Source organism: Ictalurus punctatus, chromosome 6 (assembly GCF_001660625.3).
Source record: "Ictalurus punctatus breed USDA103 chromosome 6, Coco_2.0, whole genome shotgun sequence".
Classification (NCBI taxonomy): Eukaryota; Metazoa; Chordata; class Actinopteri; order Siluriformes; family Ictaluridae; genus Ictalurus; species Ictalurus punctatus.
Genome location: NC_030421.2, coordinates 3,809,708 through 3,837,406, shown reverse-complemented (window position 1 = coordinate 3,837,406; position 27,699 = coordinate 3,809,708). Strand labels below are relative to the sequence as shown.

The window sequence follows — 27,699 nt, the reverse complement described above, 5'->3', positions numbered from 1 at the left end:
GGATGTATTTTAAATCACTTATACTGTTGTCTTTTGGAGATCCTTTACAGTTCCTTTGATGAATCATTATTAAGGAGCATAAAGCTGAGGGTGAAAAGGGTTTCTGGGAAAATAACACAGCCTACATGCGAGTGATCGTGATGGAGAAGTCAAGAGCTGAAAAGGTGTGTTAAACATGTTAAAACCAGAGCAATGTTGCCCCCTGCTGTTGTGTAAGTGAAAGAGCTCAAAATAAAAACATCTCATTTCACAGTGTTACGTCATCGGTCTGAGCACTGAATAAAAATCCATCTGAAGTACTTGTATTTTATTTAACACTGTGTAGCTGTAAACCTTTTACACCCGCCTGAATATTAAGTTCTGTCATTTTCCTTCCACTTTTCCTGGTGTGTGCTGCTACACCGACCAGTCCGTTCCTACAGGAGTTTTGATTTTGCTCTGGCTTTTTTCTAAATTTGAGACGAAACTTGAGATTTTATTACTTTTTATTTGCGGAAAAACGCACAAAATTCTTCTGCGCAGAATTTTTACATTGATGTTTGTTGGTAAATGAGAGCTTTTTAGCTGTACTCGTGTTCGATTCGAATCGACGAGGGTTTTGGCTGAATGTGCGTCGTGATGAGGCGTCTCGGCCCAAATCTGAAGAAAATCTGCAGTAATTTTGAAAAATTACAAACTCCTCAGAATACTGTAGCGTTTCCTTGATTTTGTGTTAATTTCTGCGTTCGCAAAATCCTGAAAGGACTGACCAGTTGCTCTGTTTGGTCCAATCTTGAATTTGCTAAGAATGCTAAATGTATTTAAATCATCTGGTGTAGTTTTCCATTTACGCGCTTGAATACATAAAATATACTCAACACAACACATTTCTAAGGCCACTGGTGCCCATTTTAAAATGGAGCTCTTAGCATGTATTTTGGTTTTTTTGGAAGTTGGCATCAGAGAACATCTGCCCAAAATCCTTAACATCTGTGCAGAACCTCAACGGGAAGGTAGCTCCTTGAGGTGATGAGGGAAAAGCAATATGTGATTTCCTTCTGTCTCATTAGTGCTTGGATCATGTTTTTTTTTTTTTTTTTTTTTTTTTGGGGGGGGGGCACTGTATTTGCCTAATGATGATTGTTCTGTCATTTATTACTGAATGATAAAGCAATAAATACAAATGTCTTTTTTTTTAATTACAGGAAATGAAGAAACTTGACTTTGTGCATTATTCATTAATTTTGGAATTGATTTTGGCAGATCACATCTCGTAACACCTTCAGTCTCTTTGGTCCGCTGGGTTTACTGGGGGTTCCTCAAGACCATCTTCATCAATAGTAGGTTAAATCGTGCCTGTGGGCCAGGCGGAGGTTCCGGGTAGGGGATCATCAGATAGAGCAGACGGAACCTTTCCACAGCTGAGCTCCACCAATAAATGTGTTAAGTTCTGAGCACACAAATTACAGTTCAAAGTTATTTGAAGTTGATGACCTTTCGCGAAAATAACAGCATTTTCATGGAGGGTGCCAATACTTCTGAGCTAGATTTTGCTGGCTAGGTTACACTTGCTAGCAAGTGGTTTTTAAGATTAAACTCATTAGCAGGACTGGGAAACACTGCCCAAGACAATCGAGCGAGCAAGGTCATATTTTGCTAATTTTAATGGCAAAACTATTGGTACCCACCAAAAGCTCCGTCATGTTACACAAACAACTATTTATATATTTTTAACAAAAAGCATTTTGCGTGAAAGGGTGCCAATATTTCTGTATCTGACTCTTTACTGTTAGCTAGGTTTACTGGCTTATCATGCTGGCAAGTGGTTTAAATATCTTGACTAGATCATTAGTGCTTCAGCTCACTATCATTAATCCACTAATCTCGTTTGCCTCTGAGTTGTATTTTCAACACAACTGTGGACGTGTAGACTGTGGATGTTGATGATGGTCTGGTTTTACAATCACATGTCTCAAGTGAGGTAAAGACGCATGGCGTCATTGGAACACACACTAAATTTAGCTCTAAAAGCCAGATTACGATTGGTCCATCAGCCTGCCAGTGTTCAAGCTTCCTGGGACCTGATGGGATTATTCCGTGGTGTGGACACAGTTTGTGTGCCGTGGAGAGGATGTGGTTCTGCACCGTTCATCCTGTTTTTTGAGTTTCTAGTATATTCCTTGTCACAGAATAAACATTTGAAGTTGCAGGAATAATGGGCACGGTGCTCTCTGTCTCCCCAGTGTTGCAGGACGAAGTGGATGAACGCAAGAGGAGAGGCCTGAGCAAACCGAGGTTGATGGTATCAACCTTCGGTTTCAAGATGGTTAAGCAGAAAAGTAGCAAGAAAGTCAACCCACATCCATTTCCGACCATCCATATCGGAGAAGATTTGAAAGCACCACCCCAAAACTCTCCACCACAGTCTGGAGAAACCGAGGCAACATCCCAAAAACTGGAACAAACTAAACTCCCAGTAACCAAGCAGCAGGAAGACGTGCAGAAAAACCAACCAAGCTGCCAGGTCCTCACGCCTCCAGTCCGCATCACTGTCCAAGCCTCCACAGGTGAGCTGCTGCTCTGTCTGGGTCGATTCCTACGCCATCGCTGCCTTAAAATCGCTGATCTAACCTCAAACGAGGTGATCGCCTGGTTCAGGAACGTGGACCAGACTCTGTTGATGCAGGGCTGGCAGGAGGAGGGCTTCATAACACCTCCCATTCTCGTCTTCGTCTACCTGCTGTGCCGGGACACCGTGAGCGAGGACATCACCAGTCCAGGTGAGCTCCACGGCGTCTTTCTCACCTGCCTGTACCTGACCTACTCTTACCTGGGCACCGAGATCTCGTACCCGCTCCAGCCCTTCATTATCGACGCTAATAAGGATGTGTTCTGGCAGCAGGCTCTGGGTGTCATCGATAAACTCAGCTCCCAAATGCTGAGGATCAACATGGACCCGCAGTTCTTCACTGAGGTTTTCCAGGAGCTGAAAAATGAAGGAGAAGTGAAGAACAGGAATGGTCTGGACCGCTGAAATTCCAGATTTGGGATTTTTCTCATTCTTCTGAATTGAGGGAAAAGTTTACTTTGTCATCCATGTCTTAATAATTTTTGTTGCTTTCAGCATAAATAATTTGATGGTAAGAATTCAGTCAATGAGGTGGGTCTGTGTATTCATTACATTTATATTTCTTAAGGCAAAATGGGGAGCGAGTTTGTTTTTAGGCAGGAATATGAGCTGCTGAGGCCCGACTCAATGCAATGTAAATGTAGACTCTTGATTTAAAGAGTCTGAGTAATCTCTTCTCTTTCTAGAGCTTCTGTGAGATGTTAGTTGGGGTCAAGGACAGTGTTTTTCACAAATCACTAAAGTTTGTTGTTGTGGACTCGTACAGAAGGTTGGAAAAGTCTGAGGTCATTTAAGCCCCAAAGTTAGGTTTAAGGTTATGATTTACAAACAAGCAATAGGAAAACATGAGCGGTTTTTATATTTATTTTAAAGTCAAAAAATGCTCTTCAAATCCCTCATTGACATTTTTACATTCGGAAGCAAAAATAACTCAAATGCAACTTAAAAGGAAACAAGGCGTATTGATGCTGTCAAATAACACCATAAGTATCCAAAGTACACTTTGTTTAATGAGAAATTAATGTTTATTTATCTATTGGTCATTCCGTGAGCCACTACAGGATGTGGCATGTTTTCCAATTTTCTCTTCTTCTTTTTTTTAAATTCTTTTTCAGGAGATTGTCTTGTACTGTGTTGCACTGAACTTTAAATTTGTGAAATCCAAATGTGCAGACTTTTACTTTATTTAACGATTCTTTGCTCTATTTCTAGTTTTTTGTTATGAATTTTGGACGCTACTAGAAATTTTGGGGGCGTTGGCCATGCTCGGTTATCAAGTGCTGCTTGTTTGGATGAGTCTGGTTTAGTATCTTATCCATGTTTATCCATGAACCAAAGTCAGCTTTTATTGCCAAATGTATTACATGTACAGCGTAAATCCTCTCTTCATAGTATCTTAGATTGCTAGGAAACTGGGATCAGGGCAGAGGAACCGTCATAAGAGCTCCTGAAGGAGAAGATGGCAGAATTCAAACTCTCAACCTTCTAATAATTGGGTCTGAATCTTCCCCACTGCCCAGAAAGCATCCCACCCATCACTTTACCCACCAACGCGACATCGTAAACATGCTAACATCATTCTCCCAATGGAATTTCTGCACTAGAAGAAAGAGAAAAGACTGGAAGAAGAGGAAAAGAGAAACATTGGGGTTTAGTTAAATCAGGAACGTCCACGCTTTTATAAAAAGTCAATGAAACACCCGGCCTGTGCTGAACTGCTGTTTGTTGGTACCTTAACAGGATAATTCTGGATTAGTACAGATTAGATTTAAGACTGGTTTACCTCAGGGGTCACAAGTGGAGTTCAGATCAGGAGTCATCAAACAAACGTGTGTGTGTGTGTGTGTGTGTGTGTGTGTGTGTGTGTGTGTGTGTGTGTGTGTGTGTGTGTGTGTGTGTGTGTGTGTGTGAAGTTTGCGAACGTTCATTGTAACTATTGTTTCAGGAAACACTAAATCATTGAAGTATGTTGATAACGATGGAACTTGCGACCATATTTGGCTAGCGATGCTTTTGGGAAACGTACCCTGGGTTGCCGGTGATGTTCCTCTTCTTGGATCTTCTCCACATTGCTCAATATCATCCATAATCAGGACACTGGGCTTTTTAAAGGGTGGCTGTTTACCAAATTTGGTGATTTGGGGGTGTTTCTTAATATAAATGGGTGTGTCCATGAACAAGCAGAGCGATTTAGAATTTAGCTGTGTGTGTGTGTGTGATAAAAACCCAATTTCATTATGAGTACTGATGATTCTTGTGCTCAGATTTAGAAGACGACTCTCCTTACAGGGATTCTTCAGATGCAGAATTGAGTACACTAAGCGGCCACGTCATCGTGAAATTTTAATCCATGACTCACAATTCCAACATCTCTTCAGATATTTCCCCACACTGTAAAAATAAACGTTAGTGAAAAACACGTATTTTGATAAATTTACCAAGACAAAGACTTTTAGAAAAGAACATGAGATGATTAATTGAATGATATAAATGACAAACACTGTTAAATCAGAAAGGAGGTGAAGTCAGGAGACACACTGCGTTTTTTATTTATTCAGAGATTTCCCGAGCTGATGTACGTTATACGCTACACTGCTGTTTATTATTAACATTCCATTTTTATTCATTTTTACATAATGCATGAATTATAATAATAAATCATTCTAATTAGATCAGCTTGAACGTTGTTTATGCTGTAAAGACGACTATAAATCTTTATGAATAAAGAAATGTGAAGTGAAGCACAGGCTGCTGTAAAAGTGTAACTTAATTCAGCTCAATGGCATCAGATTTGTTTCCTTCAGTGTTTTAAGTCGTGTTTTGACCCCGAGTCGTTTTATGTCTCGTACCGTGTGGTCAGCATCTCCACTGACCTGTTGTGTATGAAAAACTCATGAACTTTAATTCATATTAGCGCAAACGCAAAACATAAGAAAACCGAACGTCATTAACGTAGAGTTCGGTGAGACGCAGCAGCTTTAAATCTTCATTTATAATTCATTTACCGTTCTTCATTTGTTCCAGATTTAATCCTAATTCCACAGCTAGGACTATCGTGCTAATATCAGTGCAGCATGCTACAAAAAAAAAACCTGGAAACTGTTTCTATAGCAACATCTTTATCGTTAGCATGCAACTGTCTAAAAATGCTTAGCAATAAAAGTTGCTAATAAAGACAGACTTTTTTTTTTCAGAACCTTTTCTGGTTAATATTGTTCACACAAATGTGCATGAGGCTGTTATATTCCAAGCCGAGCTAGCCAGGACTTGTTTTGTTGTTTTACGCTGTTTAGCTCTCTAGCTTGTTGCTATTTCCGAAATGGCATAATTGCCTACTATGCTACTACACATCCTGTAAATTATTTACATTTTAATACTAATTATTCTGCTAAATAGTGATCCTGCAACTCATAACTGCTTCACGAAACCTGTGACGCTGCGGTTGGATTTCTAGTTAGCCGACGTTGGGGGTTTATGCTAACTCTGTTTATAGAGGTACAGGTAAAAATCTATTAGTACAGCAGTAGCGCAAGTCAAAGTGAGCGGATTTGTGTTCTTGTAAATGGGTAAGACGAGATCAGAAACGTGGAGATACTTCTGAACGTTTTTAAGATTCGCTACAAATCCAGTCACCTTGACTAGCCGTTTCTAGAAAATTCCACATGCAGATGACTCCGCCCCCTCAGTTATAGTGATTGTTGATGTTGTTGAGGTGGTTGATGTTGTTCACGCAGCTGATATGCGCTGCACTGAAATGCGCAGGCGGCTGCAGGCCATGACTCGGATACAGCGCCGGTCCGGATCCGGTCCAATATGGAAAGCCGTGAGGACCGACACCAGGAGCCACCAGGTTCAGCTTGGAGATTCCTGAGAAAGGAATGGAGGTGAAGTTGGTGTGGAGCGTGTAAAGGGCCTCGGAGGAAGATGAAGAGGAAGTGGAAGAGGAAGAAGGCTGGCAGGCCTGCGCCAGGCCCCGGAAGTCGAATCTGTAGGCGTAGCGCTTGCCATGAACTTTGCTCATGATGTTCTTGTCGTAGTAGTAACGCAGGGCGCGGCTCAGCTTGTCGTAGTTCATGTTGGGTTTGCTCTTGCGTGCCCCCCAGCGTCGCGCCACCTCATCCGGGTCGGTCAGCTTAAACTCGCCGCTCGCCCCCTCCCACGCTATACACGACACATTCGAGCTGTCCGACAGGAGCTCCAGAAGAAACTGCCACAGCTGGATCTGACCACTTCCTGCAGAAATATTATCAGTTCAGATACAGATACACTGAAGCAACCTTTTATATTCTGACATTAGCAGGACTGATATGAGAACTGATACAGGTACAACTGGTGAAATAATCATCCAAAGCAGCGAACAAAAACACGATATAGTCGGACAATCCAAATCCCAGAATGTGCTAAACGCAGTAGGCAAGACTTTGCAAAGAGTAACTGGAAATTGGTGTTGATGAGGACGTGATGGAAATCAGGTGAACTCTGTAACCCGGAGGTGAGTCACTACTCAGGTGATCAGGACTCCTGGTGGTGGGTGTGTTTCCTGAAAACAATGTTATTTGTTGAACAAACGAACAGATGTGGAAGTACAACACATTTAAGGCTCTTTGTGAGTTTCTGGAAAGGCTTCATAATTAGATCTTTACATTTATTCATGTAGCACATGCTTTTTATAAAAAGCGACTTAAAAATGCGGAAATACAAGCGAAGAGATAGGGTTAGGGGTTAGTTAAGTGTTCACAGAAGAGGTGGGACCCTAACCATTTATTAAAGATAGTGACAGATTCCAGACTGAGGTCGGAAGATCATTCCACCAGTGAGGGACGGTCAGTTTGAAGGTTCTGGAAAGGGACCTCATAACTGATCGCAGGTTGTGAGAGGAAACATGAACCTCCATTTTTAACCCCTAAGTACAGGATCATAACCAGACAAAATCCAAAATATTCTGTTATTTTTATTGGGTCGGTACTTCCACAGACTTTCTTTTATCCGAGGCTGGGTTTATCTTCGTTAAGGGTAGACGTGGAGGGGTGTAACACTGTTCATTTTATCATCATTTTATCATCTATCTGTATAAGAATGAGGCGATGTGGAACAGCTCTCTAATCACTCAGTGTAGAGTAAAGCAGGAGGTGCAGGGGGTGATGCACCATGAGCACAGGAAACAGCTTCACATGTTGGGTTCGGGTTCATAATAATAATAATAATAATAATAATAATAATAATAATAATAATAATAATAATAATTAAAAAATCACACCACAAAGATCATGGTTAAATTGAACTCTTTCTCTGTCCTGAATGAGATCATTACCTTTGTGATTATTTTGAGAAATTCAGCATGGTTCACTTCGTCCTTTAGTCCTTCTAATCCATGCTCAGTAATTAAAGAACATTCCTAACACAGGGTTTATTAGTAAAACTTTTAGTTCTTATCCTTATTAAAACGCATTAATAATAACCTACAGCTGTAACATGGATTTCATTTATTTATTTATTTATTTATAGTCTCCACTCCCGGAGCCCAAACTTGTGAACATGAGATGAAGTGATCAGGAGGAATCCCTTTCTCTATTTTACTGCATTACAGAAATCTATTATTGTCCTCGTGTACAGGAGCCGAAATAACCTTTTATTTACTCTCTGAACATCTAAACATTTCAAATACAGCTATAAGACTATTGTCTTATATAAAGGAACTGATCACTGGAACGTGTGAAGAAATAAATCTAGAAATCAGACTCTCGTTATCAAATTTAGATTTGTTTTTGTTGTTGTTGTTGTTTATTTATTCCTTCCGTGTTCCCTTCATTCCCGAAATGTATCACGGAGACTGCAGTGATCCTGTATAAGCCTTTTATTCACTTGTTCATGAGAGAGAGAGAGAGAGAGAGAGAGAGAGAGAGAGAGAGAGAGAGAGAGAGAGAGAGAGAGAGAGAGAGAGAACTTGATTACAAACGGAGAAAGAAATGAAATAATCTTTTACATTTGTGAAATTAGTTTATAAACAGTAAATAAATTACTGCATTCTCACACTGCTCTCTTTTTATTCAGAATTATACGGAGTCTATTGTAAATAATGGTAAAATCACAGCTAATCACTAATAATGACACTAATAAAAGTGTCCCAGATTGTTTTACAGCTCTGCCTGTCTTTTAATGTTGGATCTGGTTTCATCTCTAATTATGAACCACGTCACAGACCGGAAGTCCCATTTACTGAATTATTGTTTTTAAAGAATACGGATTTTATTAATAATAATAATAATAATAATAATAATAATAATAATAATAATAATATCATTATTATTATTATTTCTTGAATTATCCGAGTGAGAGTTTAAATATCCGAGAGGATCCACTCACAATACAAATGTAATCTGCTTTAAAACAAAAAATAAATAAATAAATAAAAACCATTATTCATCTAAAACATCGCCGGAAAGTCGTGCATTTTATTAAATAAGGAATGAGTTTCTTTCTGTGAATATTTCAGCTGTTAACAGACTCTTTTCTGGCCGACGGAAACGCGTCTGCGTCCGGGACAGAAGCACTGGTTATTTCCACACAACAGTGCAAACTGTGCTAACGGATAAAGATTCATATTAAATGTGAATTCATTCAAAGCAGCTCATTCAGAGACACGACATGTAAAGACTTCAGTATCGGTTCATCTTTAACCCAAAAACAACAACAAACACTAAAAGGTTTTCACTAAATAAACACCGAGCCGCGAGTTTTTACCATCAAACGGTCCCTTATCTTTCATTTATTTCCACAGATTTATTCGTGTTCGGATTATACGGATTATTTCAAATAAATGTTCTTCGCTGATATTTATCTGTGAAAACTGATCAAATACATTTTAGGAAATTGTGATTATTTTCCTGTACATTAATATCTCTGACATCACGATCATGAATATGGGGTTTATAATCGATTCACAATGAAATACAATGAAATAGAAAGGAAATAGAGTGGTATGAAAAGGGGGGGGGGAGGGAAAAACGACAGAAGCGATATGAAATGCCTTTTAGGAAAATAATAATAAAACGAATCTAATTAAAATTTGAGATTTAGTTTGAACACGAAAGAAATAAACACGGATCAAACGCGTTTCTTAAATCCGCAGAAATCTGATCTTTTAAAATCGAAGCTAATTGTTTAATTAATAAACAGACGGAAAGAAAGAAATCTAAAAGCATTCATTTATCAGTGTCAGAAAAAAATGTGAAAAATAACCCGAGATGTTTTCCATGTATATCCTGTGTGTGTGTGTGTGTGTGTGTGTGTGTGTGTGTATGTATGTATATATATATATATATATATGTGTATGTGTGTGTGTGTGTGTATATATGTGTATATATATGTGTATATATATGTGTGTGTGTGTGTGTATATATATATATATATATATATATATATATATATATATATATATATATATATATATATATATATATATATATATATATATATATCATTTTGCTTTTAATAAGAATAATAATCATCAAATTTACAACAGTTTATGAAGAATAGAAAGCAAAGTGTTTAGTGAAGTATAACAAAAACAAAGCGGGAAGGGTCTTAATTGTCGTGAACAGAATATTTAGATCTGAAGCTCGAGCTGTGTTTTTAATTCTGTAATTAGATGGATTTTTATTTATCCGCGTAAAAATGAGGAGAATAAAATCACTTGTTCACTGGATATAAAAGTCCAAATATAGCAATAAATAAAAACATTGATGTAAAATTAATATGCAGAAATATGAATGATGTAGGTCTAATAATAATAATAATAATAATAATAATAATAATAATAATAATAATAATAATAATAATATGACTTACCTTTCTGTACTCCTGCATTGATGGGGCTCCAAGACGGACTTTTACTTTCCTTCAATAAATTTTCTGTCGGATCTAAAAAATAAATAAATAAATATCAAATGAAAATATAATTGTAAAAAATTACAGTTTAGTATTTGACACGTGCAGTTTGTTAGTAAAATAAGAAATAATTAAAGCAGGAAGAGGTGAATATTTAAACAGTGAGAAACACAATCTCATAAAAATCAAACAGATCGTTTTTTAATCTGTCGAGAATTGTGTTGTTGTTGTTGTTCCAGCTGAAATGATGCTGTAAAGGTGCTGAAGTGATATTAGAAATGAGAAAGCTCGCTCTTCTGAGGGGAATCTTTTGCGCCCTGGACTTTTTCTGCTGAAGTCAGGAAGCGCGTTCAGGAAAAAGGATTTCCGACATCCGACAAAAGAGGAGCCGGAGCTCCACCACGCAGCATCAGCACCACCAGCACCACCAGCACCACCACGTACACCTCCTCACTGACTCTCACATCCTCACTTTAAATAACCAAAAGTCTCATTTCACACAGAAAGCTGCAGAGTACCTGAGAGATACATGTTAAACACCAGGTTCTGTCCTGTAGCTCTGTGCGCTGCTGAGGGGGAGCAGCCTTTCATCCTGTGTGTGTGTGTGTGTGTGTGTGTGTGTGTGTGTGTGTGTGTGTGTGTGTGTGTGTGTGGGGGGAGAAGATTTTTTATTAAACTTTATCTCAAAACTGTGATCTGGAATAAACGCGAGGCAGATTGAAGTTTCTAGGCAACTGTCTCGAGCTCCATCTCTGCGCACCAATATTCACGGAGGACAATTTCCTCTGCAGCATTGCTTTAATTAAAAGAGCAATTTACCTCTGTCATCTTTTCTACCAGCAATCAGCATCATAAAAAAGAGAAAAAAAGAGGGAAAGAGGAGCGGATAGCGAGCCAGAGCCGCTTATCACCCCGCTATCTGCCTTTAATAAAGTTCCCGCGTGCACATGCGGGGTTTCTATGGAGAAGTGGAGTGTTTGACATGCGGGGTATGATAAATCTCCCCTCATCTCTCTCTCTCTCTCTCTCTCTCTCTCTCTCTCTCTCTCTCTCTCTCTCTCTCTGTGTGTGTGTGTGTGTGTGTGTGTGTGTGTGTGTGTGTGTGTGTGTGTGTGTGTGTGCTTTCCGCTGCTGTAGCTCTCAGTAAACAGCAGGAAAAAGCCTCGCGCTGTATTTTCTGTATTTCAGCGCATGCTTCACTGCGTCTCTGCAAACAGGAACATTTTAACCAAGACATCTGGCACGTGCACGCGACCTGGGGTCATAAATTTAAAAGCTGGACCATTTTATGACCATGCAGACACACAGACTGCATCACACACACGGCTTTATAAACATAATATAATGTAAAATAATATATATTATAATATATATATATAATATATATGACTGTTTCTCTGCACAGTGATGGAAGCAGGAATTCAGCTGTTTGATATTAAACCACGTGCACATGCCAAATAAATAAACAAACAAACATATTCCTCAAGGTTTAAACAAATCAAGATGGTGGTGAGGAGTGTCAGTGTGCACTTCTGTTCATTATTCACAATGTATTAAATAAAACACCATGAAATATGTCAATACTTTAATTTAATTAATCTATATGTTATCTATACATTTATACCAGGTTTCAATGCATCATCTATCTTACTGACACATTTCTGTCATTTATACCATCTGTACCTTAACTGTACATTATCTATAGAATGACTTACATCACCTAAACATTTATTCGTTGGAGAAAAAAAAAATCAAACTGATTAAAACATTTCAATAAATAAATACCTAAATGGAGAACGTATTTATTTAAAGTCATAATGTTGGATTACTAAGGTGCTCGTAGCGCCCCCTGGTGGACAATCGTCAGCCTGCTACTGTGTGTGAGTTACAGAGCTAGCCACCATTTCCATGAGCTGTTTCTTATCTTTGTAAATAAATAAATTAAATAAATAAGTAAATATTAGGTATCTGTACAGTAATCACTGCTCTTTTCACTGCAGACGACAATCATCAAGTTCTAATGCTTTTATTAATATTCTTACTATTCACTTTGTATTATTATACTATTACTTATTATTTGAATTACTATATTAATCTGTATATCTGTCTGTTTTGTATAAGTTTAGGGTTAGGTAAACTTAACCTTAACCCTAATGTAAACCTAACTGAAATTGAAACATGTTGTAATAACCAGCAAAACATGTAAAAACATTTATTATAAGAACAATGACATTTTTAAGTTTAAAGTATATATTGTACACTAATTACCTCCTCACTCCTCTTAAGGATCAGACATTTACAGTGCACTCCATTTTGTTCGTTTTTGTGACTAATATGATTTCATGTCTCTTTCATTAATAGCAAAGGAAAGGAAAGCCACCAAAGTTTTTAACTCTGAGATGAGAGGGGGGCGGGGTCCTCTTGTAGCCAGAATTAAGGTGTGAAAAAAATACTGAAAACTTTACGATTTTTAATTAGAGCATAAGATGATATTATTATTATTATTATTATTATTATTATTATTATTATTAGTAGTAGTAGTAGTAGTAGTAGTAGTAGTAGTAGTAGTAGTAGTAGTATTATTATTTATGTACTTTTTTTTTTAAGGATACCTTTAATATTCAGTCATCCGGGTCTCCTTCCTGAACTGAAAATATTAGATTTGAAATTCTTTTCCGTGAATCGAGTCATTTGAATCAATTCATTTAAATGATTCATTCAGATTGGTTCTCTGTTAATTCAGTTGTATGTTTTACCCAAATGTTCAGTCTAATCAAACAGAGATCGCACACGATGCATTTAAAGCAGGCAAGAGAAGTGTAAAATAATTCATCATTACTCGTATTTAGTTTTTAATATTGATATCGCAGTCTCTTTTATTTAACAAGTGTATAAGGAATTTGTGTAAGTGCTGAAATCAACCCAAGAGAAAACAATTCACAATATACAATAGCAAATAAATCTCAATACACGATACAAAATGTACACAATACACAGTAATGCTGCATGTGTGCTAGTTGTGTTTTTAATGCGAGTGTTGAAAAGCAGCTCAGTTAAATATTCATCCATGTCCTTGTTCGAGATGATGATGGCTCCGAACACACACTAGTGATCCACTGAAACTGTGACTGAATCATTAAACTCACCGATTCACCTGATTCACTGAACAGCAGGGGGGCCGATCTCTGGCATGGCTGAAATGATTCACTGACTCAAGGATCATGAATCAGGTGGAAAAATTGTTTGAAAATAAATGTCATGAGTAAAAGATTATTCATATGTTTAAAAACGCGGAAATAAATAAAGTGTAAAAAAAAAAAAAATATATATATATATATATATATATATATATATATATATATATATATATATATATATATATATATATATATATATATATATATATATATATATAATAAATATATATATATATATCACATGAATATAAATGAGGTGTGTAAAAATAAATAAATCACACATATGGCTAGTGAGTCATTCAAAAAGAATCAAGAATCATTTGAGAATGAATCATGATTCTCTAACTGATGCTCATATTCTGCATACAGAGAGATTTAATATGTACATGAGTAATGTACATAATAAAACATTATTTAAAACACAACCACTTATTACTTATCACTTATTAATTATTACTTCCTGTTTATGCCCCGCCCTCTCTTTCTGGTCTTTTTGAAGTTCTTTCTAAGGTTCTTTCATCAATTTTACTCCATAGTGTTCTACATAGAACCTGACAGTCACGTGAGAGTTACAAACATCAGTTCTCTTAAGGGTTCCACATGTGACTAATGAGTTCAGAAGAACCTGCTTAAAATTTGCTGTATTAAAGCCACAAACCCAAAATACATCCCTGAACACTACTGTGAGGAGGCAGAGCTTTCTGAACTGATTGACAGGAGACTAGAGACACCAAGTCGTCCTGATCACATAATTCTGAATTCTGGATTCTGATTGGTCAGAAGGTGTTGATTAATTCTCTATATCAGCAGCTCTGACAGTAGCGCTCCACATAAACTAACATTTTATTTATTTAACATGTATGGAAGGAGTCTCCAGTGTCAGCACTTTGTAACAGTCAGAACTTTAAGTTTTCCCAGTTTTCTTCAGAATGACAAGCTGCGTGTTTTTTTTAAACCTTATTAACTTGAAGGGAGAGAATAAAGACAGAGAATAAAGAGAGGGCACAGATGGAATTGTTTACAGCTGCTATAACGTAAGTGAGAACAGGAACTTGCTTAACAGATATTAAATGTGACTATAAATGAATAAAAAAAACTTGGCATGATGAGGATGACTTTACTATTCAATAGAACTTTAATTGATGAGAAAAAGAACAAGGAAAGACAAGTGTACATAATTAAATAACGTCTACCTAACCTCTACACGCCAATATAGTGAAGAGTTGAGATCATATATAGACTTCCTGTTTCTTGTCGATGTCTCAGTCTCGGTCGTGGTGTCTGTGGCGTCCCAGACTTGCTTTAGCTGCCTGAGTCTTTTACATTGATCGCAGGCAACTTAAAACAAGCCTCGAATGCTAGACAAGGACTCTGTTAGCACGACTGCAGCTAGAGTTAACATAGAGTAACATTACTTTAGCATGTTCTTAACGTGTCGTTTACAATAGAAACATCTCACACGATATTTTTCACAAGATTCCTCACATCTTCGTAGCCCGGATCCTAAATCAGCATTATCCAGTGAATTAACCACAGAAATCTGATAATCCATCGTCTGTTTTCACATACAGAAGGATGAAAGTGACTCACCATGTCCTCTGAGGAGTCCACACACACACACATACACACACACATGTTTCTGTCGAACAGCCTGTCCCCTATAGTGTCCTCTCCATCCACACACACACACACACACACTGGTTCTGCAGCACAGCCGGAGTGTTCACACCACTTTTAATACTCCACACCTGAAATGTGTGTTTGTGAAAGGTGTGTACAGTTGAACATTTATTAGGAGATCCTGGTCTGGGTGTGGAGTTTTCAGCCAGCTACCGATATGTAAACGTGTGTGTGTGTGTTTTGCAGGTTCCTCAACAAACAAACCAACAGACGGACTCGGAACAGGATGCTGATGGTAGTGATTAAACATGTCAAATTAAAACACACATGATTATATGAGTGTAATAATGTGTATGATACTGTGTATAATAATGTAAACTGGGTCTTGTTAGTATTTGGTGTCTGTAATGGTTGACATGGCTCCACATGGCTCCACATGGCTCCACATGGCTCCACATGACTCCACATGACTCCACATGACTCCACATGACTCCACATGACTCCACATGCCAAAGTGTCCCTGGTCCTTGGTCACTGAACCCCAAGTTGCTCCCGATGGCAGGCTAGCGCCTTGCATTGAATGTGTGTGTGTGTGTGTGTGTGTGTGTGTGTGTGTGTGTGTGTGTGTGAATGGGTGAATGAGAAACAGTGTAAAGTGCTTTGTAGAATGACTTAAATAAGTGCAGCACGTTATTCTACCATTTACATTTGAGTTTGAGATAAAAAGATGAGACGATGGATCAGAATTTCAGCTTCAGGAACATTTTATCTGCAGATTTACAGAGAAACGCATCCGAATGAATCAGGAGGAACTTCATCATGCAGCAAGACAACGATCCAAAACACACTTCCACCTCAACACAGGACTTCATCAGGGGGAAAGTGGAAGGTTTTAGACTGGACAAGTCCATCACCAGACCTTCACCCAACTGATCAGCATCTCACCTCCTGAAGAGGAGACTGAAGGGAGAAACAACCCGAAACTACTGGAAGAAGCTGCAGGAGAAACCTGGAGAAGCTTCACAGAAGAAGAAACCAGCAGTTTGGTGTCATTGAGTCGCAGGAGTGATGCACTTACTGCGAGTAAAGGAAATGCAACCAAATATTAGACTAAAATGTTAGTCTTGAAGTAAATTAAAGTAAATCTGTTCCTATACTTTTGCTCACCTAAAAATGGGTTTGATACAAAAGGTTCTATGTTTGATGTTGTTTAACACGTCTAGATGTAAACACCAGGAAATAAAAGATGAAATCCTAAACTGATCTCATCTCCACCTTTTAATCTCAAACACAGATGTATTTGGTGTGGAGCACAAACACATAAACTGGCTTTGTGTTCCAATAGTTTTGGATGGGGCTGTATATTGTTTATACCTGTATATAAACAGTTAGTCTTTTTTTTTTTCATCGTCACATAGCAGGACTCGGGTAGGGGGCGTGGCCTAACTCAGAATGCAGGTTATAATTTGTACATTTTATTATTTTCTAGTTCATGGTGAATGTTTTGTTTTGTTTTGTTTTACACTGCACTATTCCTTTTTGTTATTAAAAAGCGTGTTGAACACTGTCCCTCTACGTGCAGAGTGGTGATTATTGTGTGTTTAACGTGTAGTGTTGATCTCTGTGGAAATATTTGCTTCATGATCGTTACGTCCTGAGACAGTTACGCAACGTGTCCGTGTTTTAACCGACATTCTGTTTAGTTTAAAAAGCAAAGAAACGACACTCAGAGAGGGTTTTCACACAGTTTAATCATTGCTTATGGAAGTACAAGGAAGGGTGTGTGTGTGTGTGTGGGTGGGTGTGGGTGTCAGTGTTTAATGCTGAATCCTGCGGATCGACTGGATCTGGTTGGTGTGAGCCTGAGTACCGAACTCGTTGTAGTTTCTGTACTCGCCCTCGCGTCGGTCTCTCTCCAAGATGTACTGATAACCACGATAACCTGGGAACTGGTACGCCACCCAGCTGCAGGAGAGAGAGAGAGACAGACAGGTAGAGAGAGAGAGCGAGAATGAGTATTTTCATTATAGCAGCACTGTTCCAAATCTCACCTTATTCCCTCTTCCCTACACTAGAGAATTATAGAGAACATACATGTTGTGTATATGTTACACCATTAAAGCCAAAAAAACATCATTTTTTTTAAATACTGGAAGCTGGTTACGAGTTGCTGTAGTGGTGAATAATATCAGGAATGTTTGCAAACCTTAAGTTCTACCTTTTTTTTTTTTTTTTCCTTTTAACGCACAGCACTTATATCCGTTAAAGAGAAATCGCCTCGGAATCATTTTAACTTCACGTAAATCGTTGTCTTCATTTCTGTCGATTTCTAAATGTCTGTGATTATATTTTTACAAACTTGCTGCACAAAATCTCACATTATATCAAAATATTTTTGATCCGGATTCCAGTCCCAGCAAACAGGGGACGTCACCGGGACGTTGTGAACGACCACTTAGGTCCGCATGAGGTCCGGTTTATAACGTTCGCTGGCGGACATTCGGAATACGTCAGAGGATATCAAATCATAACACTACTGAATGTGTTCACTTCAGCGAAAGTCCCCTAAACATCCTGAATGTCCGCTGGACGTCCTGTGAACCCTACACATGGATGTTCGGGGACGTTCGTAGAGGCCATTTAGGGGACGTCCTGAGGACCTTTTTTTTGTCAGCTGGGGTGACGCTCCTTGGCTTAGAAACGATAGTGTATTAATCAGCACCTTCTGACCAATCAGATTCCAGCGTGCACTAAAGTCTGACTTGACACAGTGAGGTAATACGGCAGCGTGTCCTTACGCTCCGGAGTTGACTTTGATGGACGGTACTTCCTTGCTGCACCAGCCCATGGCCTGCAGAGACGGATAATCATCACACAGCTCGAACTTCCGGCCCTGGAAATCCTCACACTCGTACAGGGACACCTTACTGTCACTGTGCTTCTGTAGGACAGAGAGAGATCAGTGTTAGGACTGCTGTGTGTGTGTGTGTGTGTGTGTGTGTGTGTGTGTGTGAGCGAGAGAGACGTACAGCACAATGGATGGGCCTGAAGGACAGAAGGTGTTCAGTGCGGTAGCTGCTGTTTCCACTCCAGGCCTGATAACACGGATAATCTCCCTTCTCCAACACAAACTGCTGTCCCTGGTACTCCGGGTACTCGTAACCCACCCACCTATACACACACACACACACACACACATACACAGAGATAGAGAGCAGTGTAGGTAAATACAGTAGGTCAGACAGAAGGAAGTTGTGAAGGAACAGGAAAAAAGAGTGAAAGAATAAATGAATCAAGAAAAAGTGAGACAGAAGGAGAGATGGTGGAGAGAGAGAGAGAGAGAGAGAGAGAGAGAGAGAGAGAGAGAGGAAAAATTGGGAGTGAGAGATTTGAAGCATGGGAAAAGGAAGATAGGTGAATGCAGAGAGCGAGAGAGCGCAGTGAGAGAGTGAGAGATAAATATATACAGTATGTTAACATTAAAATATAAATGGAGCGAATTACATATTCATATTACTCTCAGCATTGATTTGGAATAAATATGTATAGAATATTACAATCAGAGTGAAAGACAGAAAAAAATTAACATGAGAGAGACAGTTACACAGAGACATGAAGAGAGAGAGAGACGGATGATGTGAGACCGGAAGGCATGTCTGATTGGCTGTGTGTGTGTGTGTATGTGTATGTGTGTAAAGCTCTGTGCTCCACTAATCAGCAGGGAAACACAAAGCAAACATCACGTCTGTGTGTGTGTGTGTGTGTGTGTGTGTGTGTGTGTGGCAGCTGCTGGCCTTTTGACACACTATCGCCACACTGTGTGTCTCATTCACACCCAAAACGCATACACACACACCATGAATTTCTAATTACTGCAGTCTAATCTCCCCCTTTTTGTAATTCATCACATGTTCACTAAACATCAGGAACCATATTACAGTTTAATATTATACAATCTGTTTATATATGTTTATTTACCCGTGTTATACATATTTCATATAATCTAATGTACATCAATGAGATTTATTTATCTATTATTCTTGCTTTAAATCTCTTTTTTTAAATGAAATTCTCATTTTTAATATCTGATAATTGTTAAGTCTCCATCCCTGATAGTTAATAGCTTCAGTTTGATACGAGAAACTTAAAGTTAAAACTCTAACGATGCTCATCTTCACGTTCCTATCAACACACTTTATGACTCTGTAGTACACAATTATAGGCGGGGTGTATTTATTTATAATCGCACTGTTGGGTGTCACCCAGATGACGATGGGTTCCTTATTGAGTCTGGTTCCTCTCGAGGTGTCTTCCTCATGTCGTCTCCGGGAGTTTGAGAAGGAGCGATTTCAAAAGAGCTGGAAACAAGAACACTTTCTCAGCGAGAGCTAACGCGTGTGCCTCATATGTCAAGAGACTGTTGCAGGAATGAAGGAGTTTAATAGGACGAGACGTTATGAAACAAATCACAGGCATTGCAAAAATATATATATTCAGAGAGAGAGCAGAAAAACTGAAGCAGCTGGAGGCTCTCCTGGCTTAAAGAACATTTTATCAGAGCAAACATGGAGAAGAACATTAGCGCTAGAGCTAACAAGTGATGACGATTTCATCCACTAAGCATGGAAAACTTCTCATGAATCCTTAAGAGTCTTCAACTAAAGTGGTTGATGTCATGTGTTTGGAAAAGAAGCACGAATTTATGAGGATCATCAACATCTTCAGCTGCATTTAATCCGCTAAAATGAAATTCACTATATCGGCGCTCTAAAATAATATTTTGGTGACTCTGGTATTTTAATGTGTCCTGATCTGGGCCCTTTTTTTTTAAATAAAGTTTTGACACCCCTGTTGTAATGGAATTGTTCAGGGTTTTCTGAATTTTCTCACATGGTGCAGAATTCCTCTCACTTCTCAGGGAAGTAAAGGGACATGCATCGGCCTGATGGTTTGGTGGTCTATATCTCATTAACTGTAAATCAAAAAAAAAAATTTTCACTGATTTCATGGCTTTTGCCAACAATAAAAAACACTCAAGATCTGTTTTATCCACCCAGTTAGATGTTAAGCTCATAGTTACTTCATAAACATGTATTGTTGAGCATCCATGAGCTCTGGAAAGGCACTATATAAATGAAACATGTTGTACACAAGGCTGCTGACAGCCAATCAGGATTCAGCGGGCATTTCACACAACGAGCACTAAGCTTTCATTACAAAACAAAAGTATTTTCATCTCTGGCCTCTGCCAAGAACTGGCCATCAGGGGCATTATTTGCAAAGAGTGCTTGGCCCCCATAGGTTGCTGCTTGTTTCTATATTTACTGTAAATATATCATGTGACCAGTGTGACTCAAACTTTAAGTTTACCACACCCCCTAATCCCCTAAACCTCCTGAGCCCTGTGCTTAGATTGGCTCCTGCACTGACTTATATGTAAACGAGGGAGTCAGAGGTCACTCACGGTCCGTTCTCCACCTTGATGGAGCGGATCTTCCTGAAGTCTCGGTCCAGGATGTTCTGACACTCCATGGTGAAGTGACAGCACTTTCCCTGGAAGTATTCCTCCTCGAACACGGTGATGCTCCACTGACTCCCCCTCTGCTCCATCTGCTGCTCCGGGTTCATGTCTGCCGCTCTGTGTGTGCGTGCGTACAGGGGTGTGTGTATGTGTGTAATCACTGCGCCGCCGCTCTGCCCCGGGGTGCTTATATACCTCACTGACCCCCGCTGGAGCCCCGGGGCGAGAGGCACAGACCTGCACAGTCAGCACACACACACTCAAAACCTGCATTAACACACAACACTGTGAGCTTCAGAGACACAATCACACTCACTGACTCAGCACAACCTGTAAAAAACACTGCGTGTGTGTTTGTGTGTGTGTTTGTGTGTGTGTGTGTGTGTGTGTGTGTGCGATGAAAGCAACCATACTGAGCTCTGAGTGCACTGACGCACTAATATAGTTGCACTATTTGCATTTTGTAACAAATTTTCTGTGTGTGTGTGTGTGCACACATGTGCATGTTCAACTTATCGCTTAGTTAAGTTCAACTTATCGCTGGACCAATAGTTGATCAGAAATACTAAATTACCCAAATTTCCGCTTTCGAGTTGATCTGCTTGTCTTCCCCACATATTTGGGGAATAATACAAGTAGTTCAATCAAAACAAGTCATTTTCTTTACATAGAATGGTGGAGAATGAAACAATTTAACCCCAACAGCTAATTTTCCCTACACAGAGGAAAGGTTCCGGTAGGTTCTCTACTACATCCGGTTCTCAGCGGTGAGGTTCTGGAGCTTCAGGGCTGTAGGTGAATAAACTATTACTGAATTGAGAGAACAAATTCTGATCTAAATAATGATAAGAAGGAAAAATACAGTTCCACTACTCACATTCAGTCGGTGCTTGGCCCCCTAATAACAACACGTTGGAGCCTCCAGAGAAAATAGCCGGTGTAAAAGGATTTACTGATCCAACCAAATGGCCTCCACAATTCTCCATATTTTGGAACATTTTATATTCAAATATCATTTTATTTGTCTTTCCCTCTGTGTCTTCATGATTTCCTTTATGGATTAATGATCTCCATGTGCTATTTAAATCATTAAGAATAAAAACACAGGATGACATAGAACAAATAATTGGGCCTGGCGTCAGGGTTTACCTCATTAGCATAACAGCAAAGACGTCTGGGAACTGGGACGCTACCATGGACTCCTTAAGCGGGAGACTTTTATCTTTCCAAAGAGACCTGTCTGAGAGAATGAGGAGGACAGGAGGAAGGTGGAGGAGGGTGAGTGACATCTCCTGGGGCATCTCCTTATTGCAAGATGGTAATGACAGATGCCTCCCTCAAGGGCTTGGGCGCGGTATTAGATGGCTGTCCAGCCGACATCTTTGCAGCAGCCCTCTTCTGGAGTGGCATATAAATTGCCTAGGAATGCGGGGCGTATTTCTAGCACTGAAATTCTTTTTTCCTCGATTAAGAGGTCACCATGTCTTAGTTGTGACAGACAACACCACAGTGGTCTCATATATCAACCACCAGGGAGGGTTATGGTCACGCCCCCTGTTAAGTCAGGTGCAACTAATTCTTCTCTAGAGTGAATGTTCTTGTCAGTGAGTGCAATGTACATCCTGGGCAACCGGAATGTGGGGCCAGACATCCTGTTGAGGCAGGGGCTGAGGCCCAGGGGTTGGATGCTCCATCCTCAAGTGGTGGAGCCCTTATGGTGGAGGTTCAGTCAAGTGGAAGTGCATGTGTTTGCCCCTGAGGAGACAACACACTGCCCACTGTGATTCGTCCTCACTCCACCATTGGGGCTGGATGCCATGGTGCACACGTGGCTGAGGTTAACTCTGTATGCTTTTCCCCGATTGCTCTGGTCCCACAAGTTCTGTCAAGAGTTTGCCAAGACCGTCTACATCTGCTAATAGCACCTTATTGGCCAGCTAGAATATGGTTCTCAGAGATAATATCCCTGCTAGATGGCACTCATTGGGAGATTCCCATCTGCAGGGATCTACTGTCTTTGGCTGGAGGGCTGATTTATCACCCTCGGCCGGAACTATGGAAACTGTGGGACTGACCCCTGAGTGGCACCAGCTCATAGATTCTGGTCTCAAAACTGAGGTTGTAGAGACCATGTTGAATGCTAGAGCACCATCCATGAGGAAATTGTATGCACTCAAGAGGCAACTTTTTGTGTCTTGGTGTGAGGAACCTACAATCAGTGTCTACATGGCCGCCATTTCAGCCAGCCATGCCCCTATTGATGGAGCCTCTGTGAAGAAACATCCTCTATCTGCAAGGTTTATGCGTGGTGTCAGGCAGCCCATTTATGGAGGCCCATCTGCAAACCACGTATACCTCCCTGGGACCTTTCTGTCATCCAGGAAGGTCTGTCAGGTGCCCCATTTGAGCCCTTAGAGTCAGCTTCTAAGAAGCTTCTGACTCTAAAGGTAGCTTTTCTGCTGGCTCTGACATCTCTCAAGAGAGTAGGAGATCTACAAGCTCTCTCTGTTACCCCTTCCTGACTTGACTTTGCCCCTGGATAAGCCAAGGCCTTCCCATATCCTAGGCCTGATTATATTTATTAAGTGCCTACATCTTCTGCTCAGCCAGTGGTGTTGTAGGCTTTCTCCCCTCCTCCAGTAAGGGCTCTCTGTACTTACTTCCACTGCTCTGGCCAGTGGCATAAGTCGGAGCAGCTGCTTGTCTGCTTTGGTGGCGACAGTAGGGGTGATGCTGTGTTGAAGCAGCGCATCTCTTCTTGGAGGGTGGAAGCAATCGCTATCGATTAAGAGGCGCGCAGTCTCGCTACACCTCTGGGCATAAGGGCTCATTCCACTAGGGTGGTTGCCTACTCGAAGGCTTTGTCTAAAGGGGTACCCTTACAGGATCTATGTGTTGTGGTGGGTTGGTCTATGCTGCACACATTCATTCAATATTACAACTAGGATATATGTTCCACCTCGGGCTCTGACCTTTTGTACAGGCTGTACCCTCAGTATGACAGAGTGGTTATTCTTGTTCCCACAGCGTAAATCTCAGGCAACATCGTGACCCCTTCTAAGGGAACAGGATCATAACCCAGATGGTTTTTGTGATGTAAAAAAAAGGTTTTCCATTCTCAAAGTGAAATTACAATGTATACAGGTACACAGATATCTGGCATGCTTAATATCTGGAGCTGATGGGCAACTCCACACCCTTTGGTGTGAAAAGTGTCGTCACTGGAAGTGATTGCAGCGATGAGCTACAGCCAATGAGAGAGCAAGGTATGGGGTGAGCTCACCATGAGGAAGGGAAACCCGCAAAACCTTCTTTCAGTGAAACAGGCTTGTCATTACAAAAAATTTTTTACTCACCTCCAGATCTCTCTGTAACACACACAATCTCTGCTGCCTACATGTGCTAATCCATTCTTTCACACACCTTCTTTTTTTTCCTTTTTAGGGTTTCTTCAGCACAAAATAATCATGCAAATAGCTCACACCGCTTAATTTTGTCCTACGTCCATCTTCAAATAAACTACTCCTGTTTCAGGCGTGGTTTTCACGTCACATAACCTTGTGACTTCTTGCATGTGTTTTCATGACAAAACATAGTTTGGATGCCAGATAGAGTCATTGGGTGACAGAGTCATTGTCAGATCATGTAGTGTGTGTGACCCCCCCTGCCACCAAACAATCACGTAGTGTGAACACCACAATGACTTCATGACTCCCAGTTACAAGTGAGCAAGTCGTGTAGTGTGAACAGCACAGCGATCTGCCGATGTTGAAAGTCGTGTAGTGTGAACTTAGCCTAAGAGCCTATCAATGTGGCACACCTTGACTTGGCAATATTTTCCCAAGGTTTCTTACAAAAACATTCAAGATCTGTCAAATTGAAAGGGCATCTCCTGCACACAGCCCACATCAGGTCATCCCACATATTTTTTGATTCAGTTCTAGGCTCTGGCTAGGTCATTCAAAAACATTATTCATTCAAAACAAATCTGTATAGCTTTTTTTTTTTTTTTTTTGCACCAAACATATCTTTAGGAATTATTATACCTTTTGGATTTGGTCTCATCAGACCATAACACATTTTGCCACATGGTTTGGGGTGATTTAATTGGGCTTGGATGTTTATTGTGACATCAGCAACAACCTCCACAGGGCTGGGTTGATGGTATCACAATCCACCATCCAAGGAACACTTTGAAAGCAGAAATATAGAGGTCATACCACAAGATGTAAAACACTCATCAGCAGTAAGAGATTGGAATTTGCAAAGTGATGCAGAAAGGTGCCACAAAATTCTGGAACCAAGATTAACATCTACCAAGTGATGGAAAGGACAAAGTGTGTAGAAAGAAAGGATCTGCTCATGATCCAAAACATACAAGCTCATCTGCAAAACATGGTGGAGCTAGTCTCATGGCTTGGGCTTGCATGGCTGCTTTTGGAACAGGTTTACTTATCTTTATTGATGATGTAACTCATGATGGTAGCAGCAGAATAAATTCAGAAGTTTACAAGAACATTTTGTCTGCAAATTTACAGAGAAATGCAACCAAATTAATCAGGAGGAACTTTATTATGCAGCAAGACGATGATCCAAAACACACTGCCAACTCAACAAAGGACTTCATCAGAGGGGAAAAAGTGGAAGGTTTTAGACTGGCCAAGTCAGTCACGAGACCTTAACCCAATTGAGCAGCATTTCATCTTCTGAAGAGGAGACTGAATAGAGAAAAACCCAAAACGAACCAAAACTGAAAGAGTCTGCATTAAAAGCCTGGAAAAACATCACAAAAGAAGAAACCAACAATTTGGTGATGTCAGTGAGTGCCAGGCTTTATGCAGTTATTTCAAGCAAGGGATATGCAATCAAATATGAAGTGTTTTTAACTTTAATTTACTTTAAGACATATCCGTTCTTATACTTTTGCTCACCTAAAAATTGGGTGGTCTGATACAAAAGCTTCTATGTTTTATGTTTAACATATCTAGATGAAAATACCAGGAAATAAAAGATGAAATCTTAAACTCTTATCTCATATCAATCTTTTTAACTAAAACCTAAATTTATTTGGTGGTCACCCATAGTGAATAAACACCTTTGTTAGTTAAGCTGAAAACTGTCAATGCTAATTCTGTCACTTACTAAGAAGTGGGGGCGTCTCTCTATCCTGTTAGATCCGGGGAGGGTGGGTGCTTGTAGTTAACTATACTTACCTTGTTATCTATACACACACTTCAGGTGGCTGCCGTGCTACAGAACAAATCCTGAAGCCCACCTCATCTTGAGCATCACTACGTTGCAACACGATAGGTACCAACATACAACCACAATTTGTACAGAGACTAAAAGCATTGGGTGGGAGGACTAGGATCCTGTTGCTCACTCAGTCTTCTTTAGTTAAGTGTTGAATAATTCCCCTACAAGGCGGTTGTACGTTGCCTTCCGCCACATATTGGCGTCACGAACAGGATCAACCAAGTACTATTCTGATTAAGTGCACATTCCTTATTTTGGAGCTGGAGCTATGGCTGAACTGGAAGAGTTAAAAAGGCAGTTTGCTGAGATGCAAAGGAGGTTTGGTGAACAGGCCATGGCCAAACAGAGAGAAGTGCTTTCACTTGCTAAGGCTGTTATTGATCAACAGGCTGCTGTTCAGAGAGCGCCATCTGACGTTTACATCCCAAGAGACCGTAAACTCCCAGAGTTCAGCGGATGTCCTTCCAAGCCTGGTGAATCGAGTATAGAAGAGTGGATAAACTCGATGAAGTCTGCCTTCAAAATGATGAAAGTCCCTGAAGAGGATAAAATAGAGTTTGTTAAGCAGTACTTAAAAGATGAAGCCAAAATGACAATCAAGTTTATGCTCCAGGGAAAAGAGAGGTCAGTGGATGAGATCTTCGATGCTATAGACCAGACTTACGGGGATAAACTTCCAATTGGCAGCAGGCTGAAATTATTTTACGAAAGCAAGCAAATGCTGGGAGAAACAATCCGCTCTTATGCATATGACTTGCAAGATAAACTGAACATCATCCAAAACCGGGAACCATCCAGAGTCCCTGATGCTGATGGTGTACTGAAACAGCTTGTATTGAGATCAAGGATGATTCACTGCGACGTGAAATGAAGAGGAGAGTCAAAGCTGAGAAGAATCTGACATTCATCCAGCTTATGCAGGAAGCTATTACTTGGTCAGAGGAAGAGGAAGTGCAAGCTTCAAGTAATGCTAGAAGCAGTACTCATGCAAGGGGTACCATTCATGCTACTACAGTGACAGAGCGCTCTTCATCCCCTCTCACCATGGAGATGCTCCATGAAGCAATACAACAGATAGCTGCCTGACAGGACGAGCTCTTTCAGATTGTAAATAACAAAGAAAGTGAAGGACGGCAAGACAAAAAAAAAAAAAAAAAAATGCACCTTTAAAAGATGGTGAAGGAAGATATATTTGCTATATGTGTGGTAAGCCTGGACACACTAGTCGACACTGTTCTCAGAGCAGAGAAAACTTTAGTGGAGCGCACCTCTGAAACACACAGCTGAGATGGAAATGGCTGCTGACCAAGACACCTCGGTGCGGAAGAGTTTAGGTGCACCTGTTATTAGAAGTTACACTGCAGGCTGTGATGCAGAAGAGTTTCCAAAATCCTTTGTGAAAGTACTTTTGGAGACTGTCTTACCACTGAAGTGAAGATTGCTGGTATCAGGAATATCTGCGGGAGCAACTTGGGGTTCATTGTCTTGCCCAAGAACACTTCAGCATGTGGAGTCATGTGGGTCGGGAATCAAACTGCCAACCCTATGATTAGTGGACAACCTGTTTTACCACCTGAGCCACAGAAACCAAATACAAATTTACAATAGTT

The 27,699-nt window shown here is 40.0% G+C and overlaps 3 protein-coding genes and 1 long non-coding RNA gene across 4 annotated transcripts; 2 read left to right on the top strand and 2 right to left on the bottom strand.

The window, feature by feature from the left end:
* The first annotated feature begins 1,781 nt into the window (after positions 1-1,781).
* cdk5r2b (cyclin-dependent kinase 5, regulatory subunit 2b (p39)) lies at positions 1,782-3,841 on the top strand. The gene has a single exon (XM_017469096.3). The coding sequence runs from the start codon at positions 2,195-2,197 to the stop codon at positions 3,011-3,013; it is 819 nt and encodes a 272-aa protein (XP_017324585.1). The 5' UTR covers positions 1,782-2,194; the 3' UTR covers positions 3,014-3,841.
* A 1,292-nt stretch (positions 3,842-5,133) lies between these two features.
* fev (FEV transcription factor, ETS family member) lies at positions 5,134-11,253 on the bottom strand. Its single transcript, XM_017469098.3, has 3 exons — positions 11,014-11,253; positions 10,457-10,528; positions 5,134-6,841 (listed from the first exon to the last, which is right to left on the bottom strand). The coding sequence occupies exons 1-3, from the start codon at positions 11,084-11,086 to the stop codon at positions 6,291-6,293; spliced, it is 696 nt and encodes a 231-aa protein (XP_017324587.1). The 5' UTR covers positions 11,087-11,253; the 3' UTR covers positions 5,134-6,290.
* A 3,392-nt stretch (positions 11,254-14,645) lies between these two features.
* On the top strand, positions 14,646-16,879 carry LOC128632902 (uncharacterized). The gene is made up of 3 exons (XR_008396526.1): positions 14,646-14,726; positions 15,559-15,607; positions 16,088-16,879. It is a non-coding gene; the product is annotated as an uncharacterized LOC128632902 (long non-coding RNA).
* Positions 16,880-17,043: 164 nt separating this feature from the next.
* Positions 17,044-20,964, bottom strand: cryba2b (crystallin, beta A2b; the record flags this gene model as incomplete). Its single annotated transcript, NM_001201164.1, is given in 4 exon segments — positions 17,044-17,277; positions 18,111-18,253; positions 18,342-18,483; positions 20,777-20,964. Coding segments are annotated over 4 exon segments (597 nt in total). The 3' UTR covers positions 17,044-17,129.
* Between the last annotated feature and the right edge of the window lie 6,735 nt (positions 20,965-27,699).

Bases quoted from the DNA above. Each gene is read 5' to 3' on its own strand.
- cdk5r2b (XM_017469096.3), top strand. From the start codon at position 2,195: ATGGGCACGGTGCTCTCTGTCTCCCCAGTGTTGCAGGACGAAGTGGAT.
- fev (XM_017469098.3), bottom strand. From the start codon at position 11,086: ATGAAAGGCTGCTCCCCCTCAGCAGCGCACAGAGCTACAGGACAGAAC. The intron at 10,529-11,013 runs GTACTCTGCAGC...TTTATTTTTTAG, and splicing joins GTTTAACATGTATCTCTCAG to ATCCGACAGAAAATTTATTG. The intron at 6,842-10,456 runs GTAAGTCATATT...ATATTTCTGCAG, and splicing joins CAATGCAGGAGTACAGAAAG to GAAGTGGTCAGATCCAGCTG.